General features: G+C 37.9%; 2 protein-coding genes across 5 annotated transcripts in view; both read left to right on the forward strand.

The window, feature by feature from the left end:
- The first annotated feature begins 175 nt into the window (after positions 1 to 175).
- LOC143907635 (hexokinase type 2) lies at positions 176 to 13,036 on the forward strand. Of its 3 annotated transcripts, XR_013259917.1 has the most exons (11): positions 176 to 492; positions 6,761 to 6,864; positions 9,178 to 9,331; positions 10,033 to 10,251; positions 10,512 to 10,831; positions 11,086 to 11,198; positions 11,587 to 11,745; positions 11,826 to 11,965; positions 12,056 to 12,189; positions 12,405 to 12,621; positions 12,711 to 13,036. XR_013259917.1 is itself a non-coding variant. In XM_077424520.1 (10 exons), exons 2-10 carry the CDS (start codon positions 6,781 to 6,783, stop codon positions 12,492 to 12,494), a joined length of 1,413 nt encoding a protein of 470 aa, XP_077280646.1. In that variant the 5' UTR covers positions 176 to 492; positions 6,761 to 6,780; the 3' UTR covers positions 12,495 to 13,036. The 3 variants fall into 3 exon arrangements, 2 of the variants coding, with proteins under 2 accessions (XP_077280646.1, XP_077280647.1); XM_077424520.1 differs by having other exon boundaries at positions 12,405 to 13,036; XM_077424521.1 differs by lacking the exon at positions 176 to 492 and adding an exon at positions 4,999 to 5,022 and having other exon boundaries at positions 12,405 to 13,036.
- A 139-nt stretch (positions 13,037 to 13,175) lies between these two features.
- The window catches only part of Sesn (Sestrin), a 184,482-nt gene continuing 174,486 nt past the window's right edge, over positions 13,176 to 23,171 (forward strand). For both annotated transcript variants that reach the window (XM_077424515.1, XM_077424514.1), the window contains exon 1: positions 13,176 to 15,437. The gene's annotated coding sequence lies outside the window, so the exon portion shown is untranslated. The remainder of the gene's footprint in view (positions 15,438 to 23,171) is intronic.

The raw sequence follows: 23,171 nt of genomic DNA on the forward strand, positions 1-23,171 counted from the left end.
GCGCGCCCGTGAGTTCGACAGTAAGTATAACATCAAATTCGCGAATCGCAACTGATCGCAACTCACGGGCGTGCTTGTAGTGCTTGTACTTGATCGTGAACGTCGTTCTCTGTGTTTCGTAGAAGCGTAGAACGTCAAACGAAGACACTGGGAGCCGAGGTAGGGTCGCCCGCGTGACCCCCCGTTCGTTTACGCGTTTACACGCTGCCGGGGTATATAGACGTATGCGTGACGCACACGGCCAGTAGTGGTGGATGCCGTGGGCCAGGCCCGCCAGACGATCGTAGGTCACGCTGGAAGCTCGTCGTCGGAGGCACGACCAACAACGACCAGTCGCTCGGCCCCGTCGTGAGAGTACACTTCTCGCTGCTCCATTCGCGCGTGTATTGCGACGGAGAGCCAGACTCGCGGAGACCAGCAGCCAGCGTTGTCAGTCTCGCATCGATCGGTCCGGAGATCAGCGGCAGCGGTATAGCACGTGTGCGAAATCAGGTACCGTATACCGTATCTCGTAAAATTGGGTCAGTAGTGTCGCCGTTAAACGCGCCCTCCTGTCTCCCTGAAACTGGAACAATTCCTGGACCATTCGTCTGTCGATACTCGTGAATGAATCGCGCGAGGACTTGTCACGAGGGCGTCTGTCGTAGCGATTTTCTTTCAAGCCTTTTCACTAGACTGTTGACAATGAGTGTGGAATATTGAACTAAAGAAGAAAAAGTTGTTTTGATGTACGGTTTGATGTAAAGTAAATATCTTCGTAAGATACGATAATTCATTGTTACACAGTACAGGCAAACTGGCATGCGTCTAGCGTTGACACTATAGTCTAGCTGTTTCTCTTGAATGAACTTTTTCATTTATTCACAACACAAGTTTCGTTTTCTATAAAATTACATATGAAATTTATTGATATAAATATAATAGATACATCAAAACAAATATAAATTCTCACGATTAATTTCTAATTATATTAGAATATTCTAATATAATAGGTTGGCAAATAAGTTCGTTCGGTTTTTTATATATATACCAATCAAAAAAACTGAACGAACTTATTTGCCAACCCAATATATTATATTAGATATAACTTTAAAAGATTCTGATGTAAAAGAATTTTTTTTCTTTTTTTTTAAAAAGGAACAGCGATATTTTTGCGATTTTGTTTCACGATAAAAAAACCCACATATTTTGAGTTTTACTTCGAAATAAAGTAGTTACATGCGATTACGATATATTGATCCAATATCTCGTGGATAATCAACATCAGAGTTTTGAAATTCTGTCTTCCGATTTGTGTCACTTTCAAACTGTTGTTCTTAACATTGTAACTGGCAATTTAAATTTTAATATCAGCAAATTTTACGTTTCAATTTGAATGACCGAATCCAAAGAAAAACTATTTCTCCAATAAACAGCAAAAATATACAAAATAGCAGCTATTATAAAAATAAATCGCGGTCATCGTATTAGAAATTGTGTTAGAAATGATATCTTTTTGTGACGGTTCTAAGGGATATCACGCGGTGATATCCCAATGAGATTCGCGAATTATTCTTCAGCGATTTATCGCGATTTATCGCAGTGTTCCGACTTGGCGTTGGACGTCGAAAAATCAAGATATCATCTCGTTTTAGATATCAAACTCATCTACATATGCGCGGGCTCGCTTCTTCAATGTTTACTTTCTCAGCGAGAACCACGTGGGTCCTTGAAATATTATGTTGCGTGCGCTGTCGCCGGTTGTTACACCAGTTTGTAACACGTGACGTTCGTTGAAACGTTTCGCCGTGTAATTCAGAATTTCCCAATACATCTTATTCAGTTTCTCTATCTTTACGCAATCGGAACCATGCATTATCACGACGATAATCGGTGAGCTCACTTCAAGGACCACACGTTTCTAAATTGTGGACAGAAGTTTGTGATGACATTAAATAGTTCTTTGTCGATATCATTTGGATTAGAATAGCATGTATTTGTGATAAGCGAGTTTGAAAGCGATTATAAAAATTTCCATGGAATTTTTGTGGTAAAACTATATTGAAATGTTTATTTTATAAGAACGATTTAATTATATATATTATATTAAAAATATCTAATTTTCTTCTTTTCAATTAAAAAATTGAATTATATCGAATATTAAATTATAGTGAATTATTATTTATCATATAATTATATATCTTTTTTTTACAATTTAAATATAATGTTTCTAATAAAAATTTCCAACACTTGTTTTTTCTATAAAAATTGCAAAAAGCATTCAATTACCTCGATAAATTTGCTGCATTTTGTATAAAACAAATTATATGCTAACGATACGCGCATATTTGAGAAACGCAAACAAATCCACGTTTTTTCGCGCAAAATAGCGAACTTATGCAGAATTATTTCACGAATGTTAAAATTCCCAGCTGATAGCGTGAGCATCATGAGACACATGAGGTCTCTGATTCTCGATTCGATTGAGAATAAAACCCAGTTGCCGCTTTATCACCGTGTTATTTAGCCGGCGACTTTCAAAATACTTAAGTAACATCATGTAAATTACGTAAGATCGTTAGCGACGAGATTTTGATCATCTTCACAGATGGTATCGAACATCGAACTGTGTTGCATGTTTCATCTAATTTTCGCAGCGACATATGTTATTAAGACGTCAATTATAAGGAAATAAAAATTGTAGCAAAAATCGTTCACGTCAATTCGCGTGATGTCCATTAAATCTTGTCTATTTGACAGAATGTTATCACACTACTCAATGTCACTTATGCGACGTCTTTTATTTATCTATTGCGTTCCAGGAATGCAGAGTTTGTCGTCTCAGTTGTCGCGTTATTTTTATACACCCGTTTTTTTATACGCGTCCTATTTCAAAACTCACCAACTCTGCAGTGGTTAAGATTTGTTGAATTTATTATTTTGACATTTTTTTATGAGTAAGTTACTGACTTTAATGAAAAAATGCTACAGCCTTTTTTGCTAGTCGCTGAAAATTAATTAAGTTAATGCAGGATTGGTTTGTTTATAAATCTCGAATACGCGACAGATATATTTATATATATATATGAAAAGAAATTCCCGTCTATATGTGTGTGTATATATATATATATATATATATATATATATATATATATAACAATAAGAATGTGAAATTGTGAATGTTTCTGTATTCGGCTCCCACGCACCTTGATCTGACCAGAATTTATTCAGTGCTTTTGCTGATAATGGTCGTGAGTTACGGAAGTTTTTCATTATTCAAACGACAGGCAGGGTATTTATACCTCTTTGAAGAAGCGCACGCGATTAGATAACCGGAGTGCATTTCACGCCAAACCTAATCTTCAAGAGTTGTACAATGTACAATATCGGCAAGTTGGAGTACATACATTGCTGCCGTAACGAAAGACAAATCATACGTTGTACTTCCTGCTTTTGTTCTATCTTCTAGTCTCGAACATACAATAAAATCTTGTTGAAACGTGAAAAGTTGAAAATGACATAAAAATTTTTTACGTTTAATTTCGATATTAATGTTAATTATTTGATTAATTATATTTGACTTAAACTTCTTTGCTTTTAGTTATAGCTCCATTTTTATATATTGGTTTGTAGTAAAGCTATACAAAACTCATACTATGAATATAACATAATATCTAATATATTTACTTGAACAAATATATAATGTTTTGCAACAGACATGTTTGCTACATATAGCAATATTCTTATCGAAAATTGATATAATATTTTTTATAAAAGAATTTCAAGATAACACAGCCATATAAATATATATATATATATATATATATATATATATATATACATACAAATAATTTGGCATTTATTATATAATCGAAGAAGAAGAAAAATTTTGAGAAATATAGAAAGAATATATATATTAATTAAATTTTGATTTTAACAAATTTATTTTAATATTTAATAGAAAATGTCAAACTAGTCTCTAAATTCGCTAGTTAATAAATAAATTTTTGTAAAAATGCATAAAATAACCTTGAAGTTACATAATATTCAATAATAACTGTCAATAACATTGTCGGTTAGATCATTCGCGAGATTCTTGCAACTCCATTATTCTCATCATGTGAGACTATCCCCTTTATGCTTACGTCAGGATCTTTAATCGTTGATGCGCTGATTGGTGCAGAGTATGATAAATGAAAGATAGATGTGCTGAGAATGTCAGGAAACGGCGCCGTGTTGCAAATCACATCAGTTGAAAGTTTTCTATCCGTCACAATCGGTCGAGGAAGATGCAGTGAAATGCCATGCTTGATCGTCGAGTACGAGGGGGTGATAACGGGTGTGCGTGTTGCACTCTGGATTAGAATCATCTCGGCGGGTCAACTGGCTGAATTATCTCGGTTGACGTTTCGCACCTTCCAATTGATTTCAATGGAGCCTCATTCGTTATCGACTTGCAGCTCGGAAAGAACATTCTCGTCGCTTTCCGCAGCCTCGTCTTTACCTGCTTCGGATTTATCCAGACTTACACGACATGATTTAAGACCAGATCATGTTGTAGTTGATAAACAAACGCACTTGCAGTGTGAATTTTCAGACTATCACTTTCATCGGTTGCTAAATAATTAATATCTTCGAATTTTTTAATCAAACTATCGAATTTTTATATTAAAAACTATAAAAATGGAAGTTATATATTTTATAAAACTTAATCATCTATTTTTATATCTTATTGAATTTAATTATTCAAACGCATAGAAAATTCGTGGTCTGTGAATGATTACATACATGCACTACGACAGATATATGCTCAAATTAAATAATGTGATGAGTATAGAATTTCTTCTCTCTCTCTCTCTCTCTCTCTCTCTCTCTCTCTCTTTTTCTCTCTCGGATTACTTTAAGAGTTGAATCAGAGGAACTGTGTGTGAGACGAACATAAGAAAAATGTAACGATGGCATGCGAGAGGCAAACTACCAGAACCAGTTGATCGGGCTCAAAAGACGACTGGTTAACTTTCATGGTCTTACTTATATAGGCATGTAAGTGATTACAGATAACGCGTTGTTATGCACGATGTAGCTTCGTATCGCTAGCGTTGGCAATGTATACAATAAGTATATGTAACATAAATTGATATTCAAATTCACACGATTGCATTAATATCCAATGAGTAATCGAGTGATCTCGATTATAATCGTTTGATAAACCGATCAAAAGCCATACTATTTTAACAGTGAAATACTTTTTCATGTGTGATTTGATATCTAGATTCTTGTGATTTCGCTATTCAACATTCTTTAGAAATATGCCGCAAACTACTCAAGTTTTCTTTATTTTTATTTGTTTCCAACATTTTGACGCATCCCAGTTGAGTGATTTGTTTTATTACTTTATTGTCTTGTAAATTCATATTATAATATGTGTTAAAAATTCAGTGATATGGAATTTACGAAACATTTAGCTAATTAAGTACTTTTCCGTGTAGAATCGCTGATGCAACGCGCGTTCCACTTTTCGATTTCCCATTAATCGAGAACGTTAATTGATTTATAGTGACATGCAATGATACGTTACAGAGAGAGACTTTATCTTAGATGACGCAGAATTTATGAGCAAGTAAACCATGTTATCAAAAATTACATGCACCGGATTAATCATCTTTCATAGCTTGCCAAGTTATAAAATAAACATAATTAATTATCATATATTAGACATCTTCATTAAATTAAGTTGCATATTTTTAACGTATATTGAACGTATATTTAACGTATAATATTAAATCTCAATTTTTAGTAATTCTACATAAAAATATTATTGTACAGAATATTTATTGAAGAAAAATATAAAATATAAAATTAAGAAGGTAATTTAATTACATTTTATAAAAGTAAAATAAAAAATCTTTCCGAAGAAAGTATCCGATTGATAAAAAATTTAAAATTAAGGAAGGAAGAAAGAGAAAAAGAAAGACTATTTAATCAAGTTAGGAGAGAAGATTGGTCATTATCAGTTTTAAATAAATAATTGGCTAAAGACTCTCGATATTAAAACTAACGACTAGAAAGGAAAAGTGGACTATGAAATTCAAACGCGATTATTTGTGCGTGAAAGTTTACGTTGTGATATTTAATTAATAATTTAATACAAGCTATAAGTTTTACCTTGTATTAAATTATTAATTGAATATGAGATAACGTAAACTCACGCACAAATAACCGCAGCACATTTAATTCCAATAGTCCATTTTTTTTCCAATAGTCCATTCGTCAGTCAATTATCAGTTTTGTTCAGTGGAGAATATTTGTTAGATTATTTTTTATTGGATTGTATTTTTAAAATCTATTGATAAAACTCTGATCGTCTTTTGGTTCTGCTGATAGACACTTGCGATAGACTCGAATGTCTATTCTAAATTAATTTGTCATGATATTAGAGCGACGCGACGCGTTGGTAGAATTGAGATAGCAGATGTTGTGTCTAAGCAATATCCGCACCGATATTTAATTTAGAACAAAACTACATGCAATACACTACAATTTTATGATAATCCAGTGACGATAAAATTATGTTATATTTTATAATACTTTTTTGTTGAAATACAAGCATGTACAAATTTGATGAAACAAAACAGTTTCATTTCAATTAGTGCACTCGTTTAGTATAATCAAAAGATCACTTATGAAAGTAAGATCCGTATTTAAGCGATTATTCTTACTTTGCTGCTTCGAATCAGATCAGATATTTTATTGATGATTATCAATATTTTTCTTTTTTCAGAGACTCGATAACGTTTCGACATGGTCGTTCCTGCGGACCATGCACTTCAAGAGGCGATTCAAGTATCGTCGTTGATACTTTCCGACGATGTTAGACGACAAAAAGTGAGTGTAACGACTATTTGAATTTCTCTAATATTTCGTTCGTCTTATCTTCAATTCCATGTTTACTCTGAACTTCTGCTCTCTTAATCCAATCGTACGATGAAGTTGAAGGCTGGTTATATCGAAATTTGATAAGAATATACACTGAGAAATCATTACATATGTGTAATGAAACTAACGATGGCATGTTTGATTCAAATTTTACTAGAGATAATAAGAAAACTATGAAATAAATTATTTCCTTTCATTGCATATATTCTTTGTCTTTTCGTGTTTATAAGAATTAGTGTATCGGACATATCGGATATATATTATTAATTCAACTTTTTCATTCGCTTATTTGATTGTTCCTTTCCTCTTAATGAATATCTAACATGTAAATGGCAGGCGATACAGATTTTCTAATTAATAAGAGATTTAAGTCTGAATAAAATTTGTAAATAATTATTTAAAATAATTCTATTCTTTTTTAAATGTTTCATTTAGATGTTACACGTAAGTTTCTTTTTAATGTTGAAGTATATTATTAAACCTATTAATTTTTCATAACATACAACACGAATCGAGAAGGGAAAAAAATGGCCGTTTAATTATTACATACAGTCTGGATGTACATAAAAGAAATGAAATAATCAACAACACATGTGTGACGTTTATTTCGCGATATATTAATTAAGAGTTTAGTGACATGAGCCTATTATCTACAGACTCTATTTCTTCCTTTTAATTATGCTGATCATATCACATATACGATTAAATATCATAAATATCAGGCGTGAGAAAGTATTTACTGTCCGACCAGTAAAATCTTTTTTTTAAGAAGATTAAAAATGTAAAATAACTTTTTGGGAAAAAAAAATTTGGCACGTTCTAATCTCTGATATTTATTGTAAGATTATGCAATATTTACGCAGAAATTTCAATAGACATTATCTTCTACGTAAAATTTTTAAGTAATATCCAAAATCTAGAATAAAATCATCGATTATGTATTTTTGTTTTAACTTGCTTTTAACAAGATTTCTACAATTGTATTGCGTTCAAAATGTGATGTGTATAATAGGAAGTCCATTAACCTTACGTTCGGTTAATAGAAAATTGTGATTATTTAATCTTGCATACTTTATATATATATATATATATATATATATATATATATATATATAATTATGCGGGTCTCGTCTCAGAGGACAGTTCAAATAAAAGTGAATCAAGTCGGATTTCGGGGTTATCATAGATTTCGTCACAACTTTTATCTTGCTCTTTAAGTTATAAGGTTATCAAGAGGTAATCGGGTGTTGCTAAAAGTTGAAGACGTACGAACAGTTTATCTGTTTATAGATAACAACGCGGACTCCTAGTAACTTATTGAGACAGAGAAAAGATTAATCTTTTATTGTGACACATTTATTATCAATCATATTTTGTTGCAAATATGTGGTCACATAAATAATTTTATTTATGCGCATAAAATCTTTTAATTTTCTATAATTCTAAAATAAAGTGAAATATAATAAGAACTTTATCACAAATTTTATCCAAATTTCTTCATAAATTTATTTTGCAAAATGAGATTTTAAAAAAATATTAATAGCAGTTATTTAATAACATAATGTTAAATGTAAAAATCCTGCAATAATATTTACGAATTATTTTTATGAGCGTCGCAAAGTTTATATAGATATGTAATTAAGTTCAGCATTTTCTCGATTTATTACATCGCTTTGCTTTGGTAAACAAAATATAACGTAGTACTACAAGAATGCGTACTCTACATACATACAACTGTTTCCTTTTGAAAAACTATTAATAAAAAAAATAATTTATGCAAGTCTATTAAATTAGTTGCTTATACTCATACATAATAATAAGTAGCTGTTCTTGTATGATATGTGAGAGACAGTAAATTCATTAATCTCGTCACGAGGAAATTCTTAAACATTGATAAACATCTATTTGAATGTGTGCGTATATAAATCTTATTCGTTACGTTAGATGTAATTAATTCAGAATATAACACTTTGTATGCTGCACGTGCAGCATAAGTTTCTCTGCGGTATGTCTGTTCAGAATTCTGTTAGAAACTGCGTAATACATAACGTAAGATGTAAACAATACCGTGCCTTCGTAACTCCGTGCGATATACTTGTATGCCGAGATACCGACGGAATTTATGGATCGAGGAAAATTTTTTTTTTTTGCGATGACGAGATGATATTGCCTGCCATAAAAATCCTATGTCGACACGCATGTATCATATACGTCATACGTCACAAGTAATACATTTTTTAAAGGGAAAAACTCTGTTCACAGGTCGAGAACTACATGGCGGATATGCGATTCTCCGCAGCGACTGCTAGGAAGATACAGGATGTTTTCATTTCGGAAATGAATAAGGGAATCCACCAGCTACCGTCCTCATTGCAGATGGAGAACACCTATGTACCGGAACTACTCGATGGAACAGGTCATTAACGAAGTTTCTACGCTTAATTCCTTAATGATAGCGCGTATCACTCTGACGTGCATTTTATATCCTATTATAAGTCTTATCACTGTTTAGCAAAGATATTAACAGTAGAGAAACAGCAGAAAAACGAAACTGGTTAACTATCCCGAATTGTTTGTCTTTTCCCGACAATAAAAATATCACAATCAAAGTATTTTATATTGATTTTTATATTTGCATTATAATATATGTTGAATCATTTAATATATTGATATATTTTATATTGAATTATTTAATTACACAGATATCAATCATTAATTTGTCTAGCAGAGTTTACTATATTGCGTACCCTATAAGAATTTCAATAATTTTTTATACGAAATAAGAGATGCGATGAGATGCTCGAAATCTGTTAAAGCTTGTGCAAAGCTGTTTAGTGAAAATTTCTTTTAATCTTTGAATAATATTATTGTGTATTAAAAATTAAAATAATAATATAAATTATATATAAAAATACATTCTACAATTTTATAGTTTATATACACGGTAAATTATTTTGGATGATAAAGAGATGTGAGTTTTATTTCACTAGATAATTAAAGATCGAAAAATCATAATCAGAAAGAAGATACCAATAGATATTGAAAATATGATACCTATCGCGCTATTGATAATCAATTTAATACTGATAATTGAAATGTATGCTTGAATACTTGTAGAAGAAGGTCTTTACTTGGCACTCGATCTCGGCGGCACCAACTTTCGTGTGCTCCTGTTGGAATTGGCCCATGGTGCTCCCATACGACAAGAGGTGCAGCGATATTACATCGGGTCCGAATTAAGAGTCGGCTCGGCAATCCCCCTGTTTGACTATTTGGCTGAGTGTGTCAGTGATTTCGTCATTTCTCAGGGTCTTCAGGACGTGGAGCTTCCTCTCGGTAAATTGAGTTTCGCGTCCACGGTACGCGTCAGAATATTGAACGCGTGAAATCTTTAATTAACGCGAATTGCCACACGCGATATACTCTATAAATAACGACCCTCGCGACGAGGTATCGTAGAAAACACTTTTGTTTGCCGCAGGAAATCGGTGGAAAGATATATTAATGTAACCAGCTCTATTAGCATAACTATCTACGTTTGTCCGACGTTATTGCACACTCTTCTACTTCCAACCTTGACGGCCCGTATTACGCAGGCTTTACCTTCTCGTTCCCGATCATTCAACACTCGTTGGACGTCGGTATTCTGGTGACATGGACCAAAACTTTTAACTGCCCCGATGCTGTAAACAAGGACGTTGTGAGGCTACTGCGAGAGGCGTTGGATCGACGGGGCGACACGAAGGTGAAGGTCGTAGCCGTTTTAAACGACACGACGGGTACCTTGATCCAAGCATCAACTTTGGATCACAACACGGCGATCGGACTTATTCTGGGAACTGGTAGCAACGCCTGTTATCTGGAACGGGCGGATCGGGTCGAGCATTGGGAACCGGAGAGACACGGCGAGAGAGAAGTAAATTCTCGATACACCATATGATAACGTACATGATATAAAAAGAAGAGATAGATGCCACTATTTTCTCAGTCAAAACTTTGCTTCTTATTTGATAAAGAATTTAAAAAGGATTATTTCATACTTATTTTATATTAGTAATCTTTTTAATGTTATATCACATTTTTTACTTTCTTTCTTTTTTTCTCCCTCTTTTTCTGTACTCGCAGCGTGGAAACATCTACAAGTTATTGATCAAATTTTCCTTGCTCCAGGTTATCATTGATATTGAGTGGGGCGCCTTCGGTGATAACGGCGTCTTGGACTTCATCAAGACGGATTTCGATCGCGAGAACGACGCAAATTCCCTTATCGCGAATTCATTTACGTAAGTGAACAAACTCGTTGCATTATCATTAATTAGGTTGTAATTATTCTCTTTGCAACAAGTGGATATCACTTCCGATAATATTGTATTTTTATCAGTTTGCCTGTATCTGTAAAAAAAAAAATTAAGATTTTGGATATTACATTTTTTTAATGACTAATAATTGATATAATAATTTTATCAATTACATAAAGAATGATACGTCGAACGATTGTGTTTAGTGAAAATATTCTATTTATTGAATTGCATGTGATATAAGTCAAGAAAATTAAAGGTGCACAACTTTATACAAGAATCTTTGAAGCTAAAATTAGCTTCTAGGGCGCGATGGCTTGTATAATAAAGAAAAGATCCTTGTACATTATTGAAACTTTTTTCTTCTTCTTAGATTTGAAAAGTACATTGCTGGCAAATATCTCGGTGAGGTGGTGCGCGTGATACTTGCGAAGTTGACCAAAGAGGGGCTTTTGTTTGTAGGAGAATCTGCATCAGACAGCCTCCTAACACCCGGTAATCTTACCACCGATCTGATATCGCACATCGAGCAGTAAGTTCACTCATATAAGTTCAAATTAACCGTTTGATCCGTAAAGATTCGCAGTTTTACCTTTAATTTCGTGACTTCAGGGACTCTGTGGATGGCGGCGTCAGTAATACGAAGGAGATCCTTGGGAAATTCGGGATCATTCCGGACGAGGATGATATCAGAATCGTTCAATATGTGTGCGAGGTCGCCTCTAACCGCGCAACTCTTCTAGTGTCGATATGTACGTTAGTAGAGCCACTTGAACGATACTATTTCAAACAGCGCCTGTGAAGCAAAGATTTAATAATTTCATCGATGATTTCTGTCCAAGGTCTTGCGAGTTTGCTAGATCGTATCGATAAGGAACAAGTGACAATCGCCGTAGATGGATCTCTCTACAAGCATCATCCTCGATTAGAAAATTGGATGAAGCAGTACATCTCACTTCTCGCTCCAGGACGAAAGGTACGTAGAAGTTTTAAAATTGATATTAATTGCAAATCACGAAGCCGCTTCTTTGCTTAGAAAACATGCTGCTTAGATAAAGAGTCAAGAGAAAATTTCTAGTGTATTATATCACAAAATGCAACAGCGTTCTGCCTTTAAAGATGAGATTTCTAACATACTTAATACTTTCTATGGAAGTTTCTTTTGTATAAATATATTTGTTCTGATCGCAGTTCAAATTAATCCACGCGGAAGATGGAAGCGGCAAGGGCGCCGCGCTCGTCTCAGCTATCGCACAAAGACTCAAGAAGCGGTTACAATAATCGCGAATAAATTAAAAAAAATAAACGTCCACCTGTCGTCGCAGTAACCATTATCATGACGCAACACTACGCGAATTGCCAATAGTCATAGAAATATTCTGTCAGCAGGTTCTAATTCAATATTGTGGTAAATTCCCGTTATCCACGAATATATTACTCGCAATATTTAGATTGAATTTTAATGGATTGCATGCGTTTCGATTAATATCAATTTAGGCATTGTGAGATTACATCGGGATACGTTTGCATCAACCTCGACGAAACAAAATGTTAAAAAAATGGGGATATCGATCGTCTGGCCGACGCGGGAGGCGCGTGCATTGTTTTAAGGAAACAAATGTACGCCTGTGTCAAGTGCGTGGGAGAACGAATTACCGAGAGAATAATACGAAGAATGATATTATTTATTAAGTGAAACTGCAATGGGAACATATGCGTCTGAGAGGTGAAAAGTTGTTGCGTATTGTAAACGTTTGGAAAACGTTCCTTTTTTTGTACGAGAGAAATCAAGTTGTTATAATAAAAAGTTACTGAAACTGCGATTCAGCTATTACGATGCTTTTTAAAAAGAGTTAATCGACTTTGTTAATCCGGGAACGAGCGTCTGATGTTTTCTTGCACAAATGGCCACCTGGGGTGATTTTCCGCCCCAATTAAAAGTGTTATTAATTACATATTGCATACTTTTAATTGTTTTATAATTTATTAATATTTGATAATCTATTTTTACAATACGTAAACATATTGCAAGTATAAATAGATTTACTCAACATTTTTTGAAAAAAGTAAAGAGAAACAAAAAACCGAAAGAATTACATTTTAAAAAATGTAAAAATCACCTCAGATGCCCGTTCCTGAATTAATGCGTAAATATCTAGCCGGTTTAAAATTTTTCCCGAAAATAGAGAAAATAACGACTCTTATTTATCCAGCGCTTATTATAAAGTAAAGAAGGATGAGCGAATATTAGAGACGGAGTCATCGTAAATTGTAAAAATTGCGTAGAAAGTCTTTCTAAGACTTTCCCCATTTCAAACCGTTTCGATATTCAAACCGTTCGATGTCGCGCGGCCGCGCTCAATATCCGGCCGCCATGACACTTTACGCGGCGCGTCACTTCGGAGTTACACGGAGCGCGATCGCTCCGCAAATAATCGCGAATTTTACCCGTTAGGAACGTACAGCGACGCACATTTTCCTCAGGAATGCCAGGTTAAAGCGACGGGCTTTCGCCGGAACGTTTCGGTTGTCGCGGATCTTCGCGATCGACGTCGTTTCATCGACCGGGATCTCGACACGGCTGCATCGAGGGTACAGTTCCGATGAGTTCAGATACCTATGTCCATTTCTAGTAATGTAGATTAACTTTAACTTTAATTAGAAAAAGATAAAAAGTAACGAAGTTAAAGTACCGAGATTAAAGTTAATTTGATAAAAATGATCACGTAAGAGAGAGAGAGAGAGAGAGAGAGAGAGAGAGAGAGAGAGACACTCGAATACGATCTTTACGTTTTTTCGCGCCGCTCTAAGCTCGATTGGCGTATTTCTCGTTTGGCGTAATTCAAGTCCTAATTATACCGCACGCTTAATAGAAAATCACGTCACCGAGTATGTTTGATGTATAACGATGTATATACGTATATATGTTTGGTATATCGTCGCGAGCGTGCGACATGACAGTTCCATCGAGAGATGGAACCGTGGTATTACTCATACAATAGATTTTCCATATAGCTCGATTGCGTGGAACTAAATGCATGGCACACGCGATTATAATTAGCGATCGCCGTTCCTACTTGCTGAACGGAAGCGCGAAATCGCTAGATAATCGTGTTTTGATTGCTACGAAATTGCCGTAAGAATCGTCTCTTTATCAGTACGAGCAAATATATCCCCAGGTATTATAGAACGGAAAGTCACAATGAAGTCAAAATGATCTAAAAATCGTCATTTTGACTTTATTGTGGACTTGCTGTTGCTGGGTAGTCCCTGCGAAATCTTTTTCGCAAAATTTTCGATTTACCATACCCTGATAGAAATATTTTACTGGAATTCTCTCAATTAACCCCATTTCATAATAATAGGATAATAATATAAGCAAAGTTCAATTATACTGTTGGAAAGTAATAAAAAAAATTTCTTTTACGTTAGTTATCATAAAATTCACTGAATTTAACTGAAGAAACTGAACTTTTATTGAAATATGATGGAACGACAACGAAATGGGGTTTCGAGAGAATGATCAGTAAAAGTTGATGATATTTCAGTGAAATATTTCCATCAGGGTAGGCGGTCGGTTCGAAAGCGAGCGTCATTCGCGGGCTTCGATTGCTTTCGAACGAGTTTGAAGCAGTTTGAAGTTTGATGTTCGGCTTCGCGTCCGGCGACGGCAGATGGCGGCAGGCGGCACGAACGGGGCGCTCGCTCGACTATTCTCGCGCGGCGGGGAGAGAGTGACAGCTCGCAGCAGTCGCAGCTCGCCTGCTCGCCCGAGCCGAGCCGAGCCGGGCCGAGCCGAGCCGAGGAGCCCGAACTGTCATCAGCGGTGCTCGCGCGCGCGTTACGTACCGTGATCCGCGTTTGCGTTCGTGCTACCGTGCCGTGCCGGTGACATACAGCGTGTCTCGCGCCGGCTACGCGGACGCGTCCCCGTCCTCAGTGTCACCGGTCGTACGCGTTACGAAATCGCGTCTTTTTTTCTTCCCCCCGTCGAAAAAGCCGAACGGCCGCCGCGCACGGTGGGTGCGCACGCAAGGGAGAACGGCTCCGCTCCGCTCTCGCCGCCGCCGCCGCCGCCGCCGCCGCGCCGGCTCGGCCAGTCGGCCAGTCTACTGGAAGATTCCATTGTGAGAGTGGGCTTTCGAAAAGTTTCGCGGATACCCGCCGGCGAGTCTTCGCGGATCGTCGTCGTCGTGCCACCGGGACGCCGTCCAGGTAGACCAGGTACCGTGTCTAACCCTGCCAACGTCGCTTTTTTCGCGAAATTCGCCGCGAGTGTGCGTACGTGTGCCGCATCCGTGATTGTGTGCGTACGTGGGTGTATGTGTGTGCGCGCGCGCGTTGTAAGTGAGAGAAAGAGGGAGACAGGTTGAGGTTATTACATCGGTCGCTCTCTCCTGGGTTCAGCTGGGCTCTCAGCTGATGCACCGACCGACCGGTTCGCCGCTACCGGAGTCGACTGTCGATTCCGCGAACGCGATACGGCGGCTACGGCGCGGCGCTCGTTCGCCGTCGTTCGCCGACGATGACAGCCTCGGTTGATCCTGGAAACGCCGATCCCCGGGATTCGCCCCGTCCGCGTCCGTCGCGCGATTCGCGGCGCGGATTAAGTACGCGGCCGCGGGTAAATCGCACGTAAGGAGGAAAATTCGGCTCGCGCGGCGCGGATTCGCGCGCGCGTTGATTCGATCGTATACACGGCGATGCGACCCCGCTCGCGTCGAAGGCACGGCAGGATCGTAGGGAGGGGAAGGGGGCTCGGTTAAACTAGGGTTAGCGCGAGCCGAGGTCGGCGGAATCGAACGCTCCTCGCACCTCGCATCCTCTGATGAATTGACTCGCGTCGGGTGACAACGGTCGCCTTTCGCGATCAAAGTGTCGGTTGTCCGATTGAGACACTCTCTAGTCTCTCGCGAGAGCATCGGATCGTTTTCGGTTAAGTACTCGTGGAAACCACGTCATTCCTTTGTTCTCGAAATTGTCGTTGTCCGTACCTCGCCGCGCTTAATAATTTAAAATGTTTATATTTTTAAATTCCAAGACGCGCGCGCGTTCCGCGACAATTAAAATTCTCATGTAATGACTGTTGTCATTAGCGTGAATAATACTCGTCATTTAAATTTCGTTGTCGCCTGTGTGATTGCCGCGAGTCTCCAATTTCGAACAGAGGCCTTTAATTTTCAGTGCCAAATCGTCCAAGTTCGCGTTTCAAATACGGACACTCGTGATTCTTTTAAAATGAGTGCAGACGAATATTTGAGAACGCGTATCTAGGCGAATGATATCGAGAGAAAAGTGGTTATTGAAAGATCAATCTAATTTTAACTGACTTACAATTTGAGTAATTTTTATTAATGCATACCAATATTAAATTTCTGTTTCACTGCGCGCATCGTTTTTTCCTAGCGCGATAACTAAAATTTAAGGAGAAAAGTATGACTCAGATCTGTTATCGCGAGCTTGCATTTTTCCGCTTTTATCAAGAACAGGAATAACTCCCTTATAAGAATAAGTACGTGACACTTTGCACATCGGCGATTTCACCTCGCGAGATTTTCGCGACGCGACGCGTCGATTCCCAGGGCTGACCTCGACGACGGGTATCGCCGACGTCAGAAATATGTCCTTTCGCAATAAATTATCGCGAAAGAATTGACGTTTCTTTGATTATTTCGGAATAAAAATTGTCGTATTGATTAACACGAAATCTTTATTCAGACGTATGCTTTAAAGTAGCGGTAGTAATTCTCATGAACAAATGAGTGAGAGAGAGAGGGAGGGAGGAAGAGAGAGAGTGTATGTGTGTTTGTGTGTATGTATATGTATGTTATTTTGTATATTAGATTTTTATGGCGACTAATAATATATTGATACAAAACTAGCAATTGCTATGGTAATTTATAAACCAGTTTTCTCCTCTACACATGAAATATCAACATATTTGAGTTAATTTTTAGGAAGATCAGTCTTGAAAAATAGTTATCGAAAACACGACGAATTATAATATACATTTATTTTATTTTGAGAATCAAATTTCTTCGATATCTACAACAAAAAGGTTATGCTCCATTAAATGGGATCCTTAAACTACGTGAATCTGCATTGCACAATGCGCATAATTGAACAGATGGGAACGCTCATTCGTCATTCGTGTAATTTCGACTGCCGAACGGGGGCCAGTCGGATTTAATCGCGAAAACCCGGAATAACTTTGTTGACGTGATAATCTAAAAAATATATTCATTGCTCGCTGCTTATCTAGCACGGGTAGCGCGCTTTAATAATGAAAACTCATTGTGAATCTCCCGCTTGAGAATAAGAGAAAATATTTCGCCGAGGACCAAAGTAATCTCGTGTAATGTCGTTCATTCTGCAGTAGCTCGTCTTTATGCCACTCTTGAGAGACATTGTCGCGAACGGCGCCATACATTGCGTGAATTTAATTTCAGATCCTTATTATAAGATTTAATTATGCAGAGCATTTCGCGTCACTTATACTGAATAAACCATTCAAATTGAGAAGTTTCGTGCGAGCTAAGCATAGAAACAGTCTCGTGTATCATAAAGCTGTATTTTTCATTCAATTTCAGATACTTGATAGAATTCTAATTCGGATAATTATAACGATATAGTAAACACTAAACGCGACACTTTGGTGTGGTTTCGGAAAGCGATGAACAATTACGTAAGCGATCACCAGTCTTTTTTTTTTTGCTTGCGATGTTATATTGATTAAAAAACACGTTTCACACAATTCGCGACGCGATGCGAATTTGCATAGAGATCATTTTTCGGTTCTTACGCAATATCTGCAGTCATGTCTCTCTACACTGTTAAAGAACGAAATTTAAGCCAGTAATACCTTGAGTTAAATAACATTTTGTTATTTTTAACTACAATGTGTGTCGAAATTTATTACTTTAACACAAAACAGTATTATTTTAACTTTATTGGTTCAGTTAAATTAACGACATATTGTTGTGAGTAGGACCAGTAGCGACCTATGATTAAAAATGACTAAAATTGAGTATAATTTGACACTAGGAATTTAACAGTGTAAACACACGCTGTCGCATCCGAAAGCGCTTCACGTCGCGCGAAAACCTTTCTCGTCGAAGCTTCCCGGAGGGCGTAGGGATTCGCGCGGAAAGAGCAACGAGGACGATGGGCGACGACGATTCGCTGTCGCGAATCACCGTTATCGCTCGCGAATCGACTCCGCTTTTCCGCGAAGCACCGCCACCGCGCGTTGCAGAGTCGAGGTCACCGCGCCCGGTTGCAGCTGAGCTTCCAGCTGACGAGCGGAGGCTGCGACCGGTTCGCCATGCTCCTTCCTCCCCTCCAGCCGTATTTCTCTCTCCCTTTCCCTCCCTCGTTCTCTTCGCACGTTCCTTTTTCATCGGCCACCTCGTTCTTTTTCCCTTTAAATCGCCTTTCACGTGCGACTCTGCCTCCGCCGTCGTCTCTTTCCTCCTCTTCTCCAGCTCTTCCTCTGCCTTTTCCACCTCCTCCTTTCTTCCTCCCTCGCTCGCTCGTCCTACCCCCCTTCAGAAGTTCGCATTGTTCGTCGCGCGCGCACCGCCGGGAACGGCCGACTTCGTTGAACCAGTTCCGAACCGTTTCGTTCGCGCGTCTCTTCGGCACGTTCCGCGTGACGGCAAACGCGCGCCGTCTCGAATGACGCGACCGAGCGCGAGAGAAAAGAGTGCATGTCAATTTTGGGTGTAAAGAGAAATCGCAGTGATCTTTTCAAATTCGTCGCAAGAGTCGCTTTCGAGTTATACCATCCCCGAATGAATCGCCCAAAGTGAGGAAAAAGTGAACCTTCGATCACACACACACAATGTTTCCACAGCGTAATTTTTTGAAATTTTCACCGATCGACGAAATGTGAGATGCGTCCACTTGTCTCTTATTTCGCTTGTCTATTCATTCGTTTATATTTTGATTTTTGATAGTGTATGGTGGTCCGTCAGAAGTGGACTTCAATCAAATTATTTATTATAGTTTGCCCACGTAACGTTCAAATGCAATCCAGAGCATATCCACGTCGAGCATATCCACGAAGGGGTGAAACGTTTAATCGAGTTTTGTGCCGCGACGCGAACCGCGCGGTCTTTGGGCAAAAATCTCACCTCTCGTCAGCAGCGCTGACACAAACGAGCCGATTATGTTCACAAGAGCTTGTTCTGCGAGATGCGATAAAAAAGGCGGCGGCGTCGACCGGCACTCGGCAGCGGCGGAATTGCGGTACTTCTGGAAATCTAAACGACTCGAAATTGCGAGCTCGCCGCAATTGTGCTCGCGAATCACGCGATTCGACGTTTCGAGTCTCGCTCGCCAGATTAGACGCAGATAGTAACTGTCGATTATTTACTCATTATCTCATCGATAAACCTCCAAGAGAGACACAATAATTTTATTTTATTCCTCTTGTTGCCCGCAATTTATTTTATGCGCGAAGTTTGCGGATTTATTTTGCGGGCCTATAGTTTAAACGCGAGCCTGTAGCATTTCCGATCGGCGAGCACGTGCGCCATTAAACTCGAAGACGGAAACTCCGGTATCGATATCCGACGAGTTCCGGCACTCGAGCAAAGTGAATCGATCGGCTTTACCGATCCGTTTCGCCAGTGTTTTTAAAGTATTGCGAGTTAGCTTACGCGCGCGCGCGCGCGCGCGCGGCGTAGATCAACCAGAAAGAAACTCTCCGCGCAGTTAAATTGATCGTAATTGGGCTGCCGTCGACGGCAGTAAAATGTTGCGATCCCGTCGTTCGACTGCGTTTTATCGTCGCAACAACCGGTTGCATTGTGGATCGCCTCGCTCGTAAAAACGCCGATTGTATAGGGGCCCCGATCTCTCGGCCAGCGGGGAAGAGGGAAAAATGCACAGACCGGTATTCTCGCCGCGCATTTAGCGCTAAACGTTTGCCGTTTGCTCCGTGGTTCATTTTTTTTTTTAAATTTAATGTAAAACTCGTGCTCGATTTCAGCAACATAAAAGTTAATCGTTTTAAATTAAATTTATTTGTAAAAGAGAGAAAGAGAGAGCATATAAAATCCAGTAGATAAATTAAAGGATTGGCAACTGCGATTGAGAACGTTCGCAGTATTGCTTTTCTTTTCTCGCAAGCTGCTTTCTTTGCGGAGATACGACGATTATTTATTGCGATAGAAATTATTGTTTTTGCGCGAAATGATATGTGTTACGCCGACTTCGTCGGTACTAAATAATTCAAACTTCTCCATGGAAGGTATCCCTGTTTCAATCATCTCGTTGTTGCCACGATAAGCATATTAATTGCCGTTACATCGCGCAGGTAAACCTGCCACCCCGGTCTGCAACTGTTACACGACACGCGAGATTCGTAATATCAACGAGGGTGATCCAACTCTCGGTATTCGCGTCCCGCACAAGTAGGATTGTAGTAATTTCTGTTGTTTTTTTTTTGTTACGTCGCGTTAAGAGATGAAAGAATAAGTAATATTAATGAGCTACTGAAGGAAATTTAAAATGCTATTTGGAGTTTAATTTTACCTGGACGCGAGAGCTATACTCGTGCAAATAGGATTATAAGATATTACTACGGGAAAACACTTCGCCGGCCTTCAACGTGATAGAAATATATCCTCTCAACTCCCTCGGGCACCCGGTAACTTCGGTTATGTAAGTGGATTGCAGTGCTTCGGTCGAGGGTTAATACTCGTCCTTGTGTGGGACAACTTAGCTAAAGTTCATTATCGCGCTATACCCAATTCATATCACACAGGCGAGAAACGCGAAATAATGATTCACCTCGATCTCTCGTGCGTGTGCGTCATAGCTTTTTATACTCTGCTCTTTCTTTGTAATCTTTATTAAGAAATTACCATGAAAGGGTATATGTATAATGAATATTTAAGAAACATGACAGAGCCGTTACGATATAATTATATAATTAATAACTTAACTTAACTAGAAGAGAGAAAGAAAGAGAGAGGAGGCGATCGTGGTAATAAATGATAAAAACCAGTCGATATTTTATAATAAAAGAGTAAAAAACGTGTTGAACATATATGATGATATGTATTACGTCACTTTTAGAGAAATAATAAAACTCGCGAGTAGTCCGACACGTGCTTAACGTATACAAGCCGATGTAAATGCAATGCACTTATATTATGGAATTTAGTAATACAATTTGTTTACACATATGTACAATACTTCTAGTATTTTAAAATTGTTCTCTAAAAGTATAGGAAAATAGAAGGAACATTAAATTTCTAATAAGAACTTTAAAGCATCTAGTTTCTAATAAGAGAGGATTCTAACAGTTGCAATCATAAATCAAAGCGATCATTTATATTGGCCATTCACTGACGATTTCATCATCTTTAACTCTTCTTTCGTTACTAATTCTTGATAGCAAAGTTTTTACGTAAAATTCACCTCAAAGTTAAACGGGTGACGATAATAATTATTGAATCACTTCTTTTAGAAAGTATTTTGTTTTAAAAAGACGGGCAGAAGCTAGATTTTTTTTCGTATATATGGTATGTTTTCATATTTGGCACGGAACGGTGATAAAACGGATTACACATACAATTGTATTAATATTACCAAATGTTTTCTGTATATATTTTCTAAAAAACATTGATAAAAGTTTTAGAGAATATAAGAAAGATTTTTAAAACGTCTTAAAAAGTGGATAAGTTCACGCACTGTTTATTAACGCGAGAATCACGTATTACCGAGTTAAACGATATACCACGGTAAAAAGACCACTTGTAATATTTCGCTCGTATAACGAATGACTAATGACTGATTCAGCTTGGTTTAGCAAAAGGATCGATTGTCCAACAGTATTGCTCAACCGGTCGGTCATTCACTGGTGCATCTATCGTACGGTTGGCGACCGGCGTTCGCTCGCTCGTCCGCGCGTTCGCTCTGCAAGCGTTTCGTTGTTGCTAAGCGGCCAGATTTCTATGCGCGTTGCGAGGCTGCATTCTGAGAATCTCGGCGTTGAGAGCCGCTGGGGTTAGCACTCGGGCGGGGGGAGGCCTTCGGTAGGCATCGCAGACAGCGAGGCGCTGCTCGTGCAACGGCGTGTGTCATTCGAGAGATTGAATAATCGCCGCGTTCCGCACGATTCGAAAAGTGCAATCGATATCGGTACGTTCGCCCGCTCGCGTACCGCGGCCGCGAGTACTGATAACCGATAACGGACGTCATCCCGATCGACGTGCGAGAATACGTCGGTTATTAGCTCTCGGCCAAGAAGGCAAATAGAAAGTTTCGTAAAGCCCGTGTCGCACGTCGGAAAGATCTGCGACGTTAAAATTTACACGCGTGCGACTGATTTTAATAAAACGTACGATGAAAGTGCTATACGACTATATGTATTAACTTCAATTTTAATTTTGTTACTTCACACAATGGAATATGCCGTTTAGATTTCGTAACCAAATTGGCTGTTGCAATCTCAATGAGAGTTTTTTTTTCTATGATTAATGATACAGCATTCGCCAATGTGCTCTAAGCGTATGAATTCTTGTGCTATAAATCCTTTTAATATTGCTTTTAAAATTCGTTGAATTACCATGTACCGAGATTTTTTATCCGCGTAGTTTGGCCGCAACGTTTGCGAATTATTTCGTATTCTACAACATTGCTATATACCTACATATATATACGGGTTTATTCCACTTGTTGATGCAAACGAATTAACGCACTAAATTCGGAGGTGGAACTAGCATCATTGCACGCGATACGAAATTCGTGATTTATTTATGAGAGAACTAATTGCATTTTATTTTTATTGAGTTTTATATTCTATTCAACTTTGCTTTACACTTAACATAATATAATAAAAGACTTACTTGATAAACATTTTTTTCACCAGATGTAAAATAGCCATAGTGTAGATATGTGAAATATTATCCTTGGGGCCACAATCGTACATTTTTCTTATTTACA

The sequence above is a fragment of the Temnothorax americanus genome, unplaced genomic scaffold (assembly GCF_048541705.1).
Source record: "Temnothorax americanus isolate GAGA-0224 unplaced genomic scaffold, ASM4854170v1 Scaffold85, whole genome shotgun sequence".
NCBI classification, from domain to species: domain Eukaryota; kingdom Metazoa; phylum Arthropoda; class Insecta; order Hymenoptera; family Formicidae; genus Temnothorax; species Temnothorax americanus.

What these genes read in the sequence shown, in the direction of transcription:
- LOC143907635 (XM_077424520.1), top strand. Translation starts at nt 6,781, where the DNA reads ATGGTCGTTCCTGCGGACCATGCACTTCAAGAGGCGATTCAAGTATCG. An exon ending in GGAACTACTCGATGGAACAG is followed by an intron (nt 9,332 to 10,032) that starts GTCATTAACGAA and finishes GAATACTTGTAG; the next exon opens with AAGAAGGTCTTTACTTGGCA. An exon ending in CTTATCGCGAATTCATTTAC is followed by an intron (nt 11,199 to 11,586) that starts GTAAGTGAACAA and finishes TCTTCTTCTTAG; the next exon opens with ATTTGAAAAGTACATTGCTG.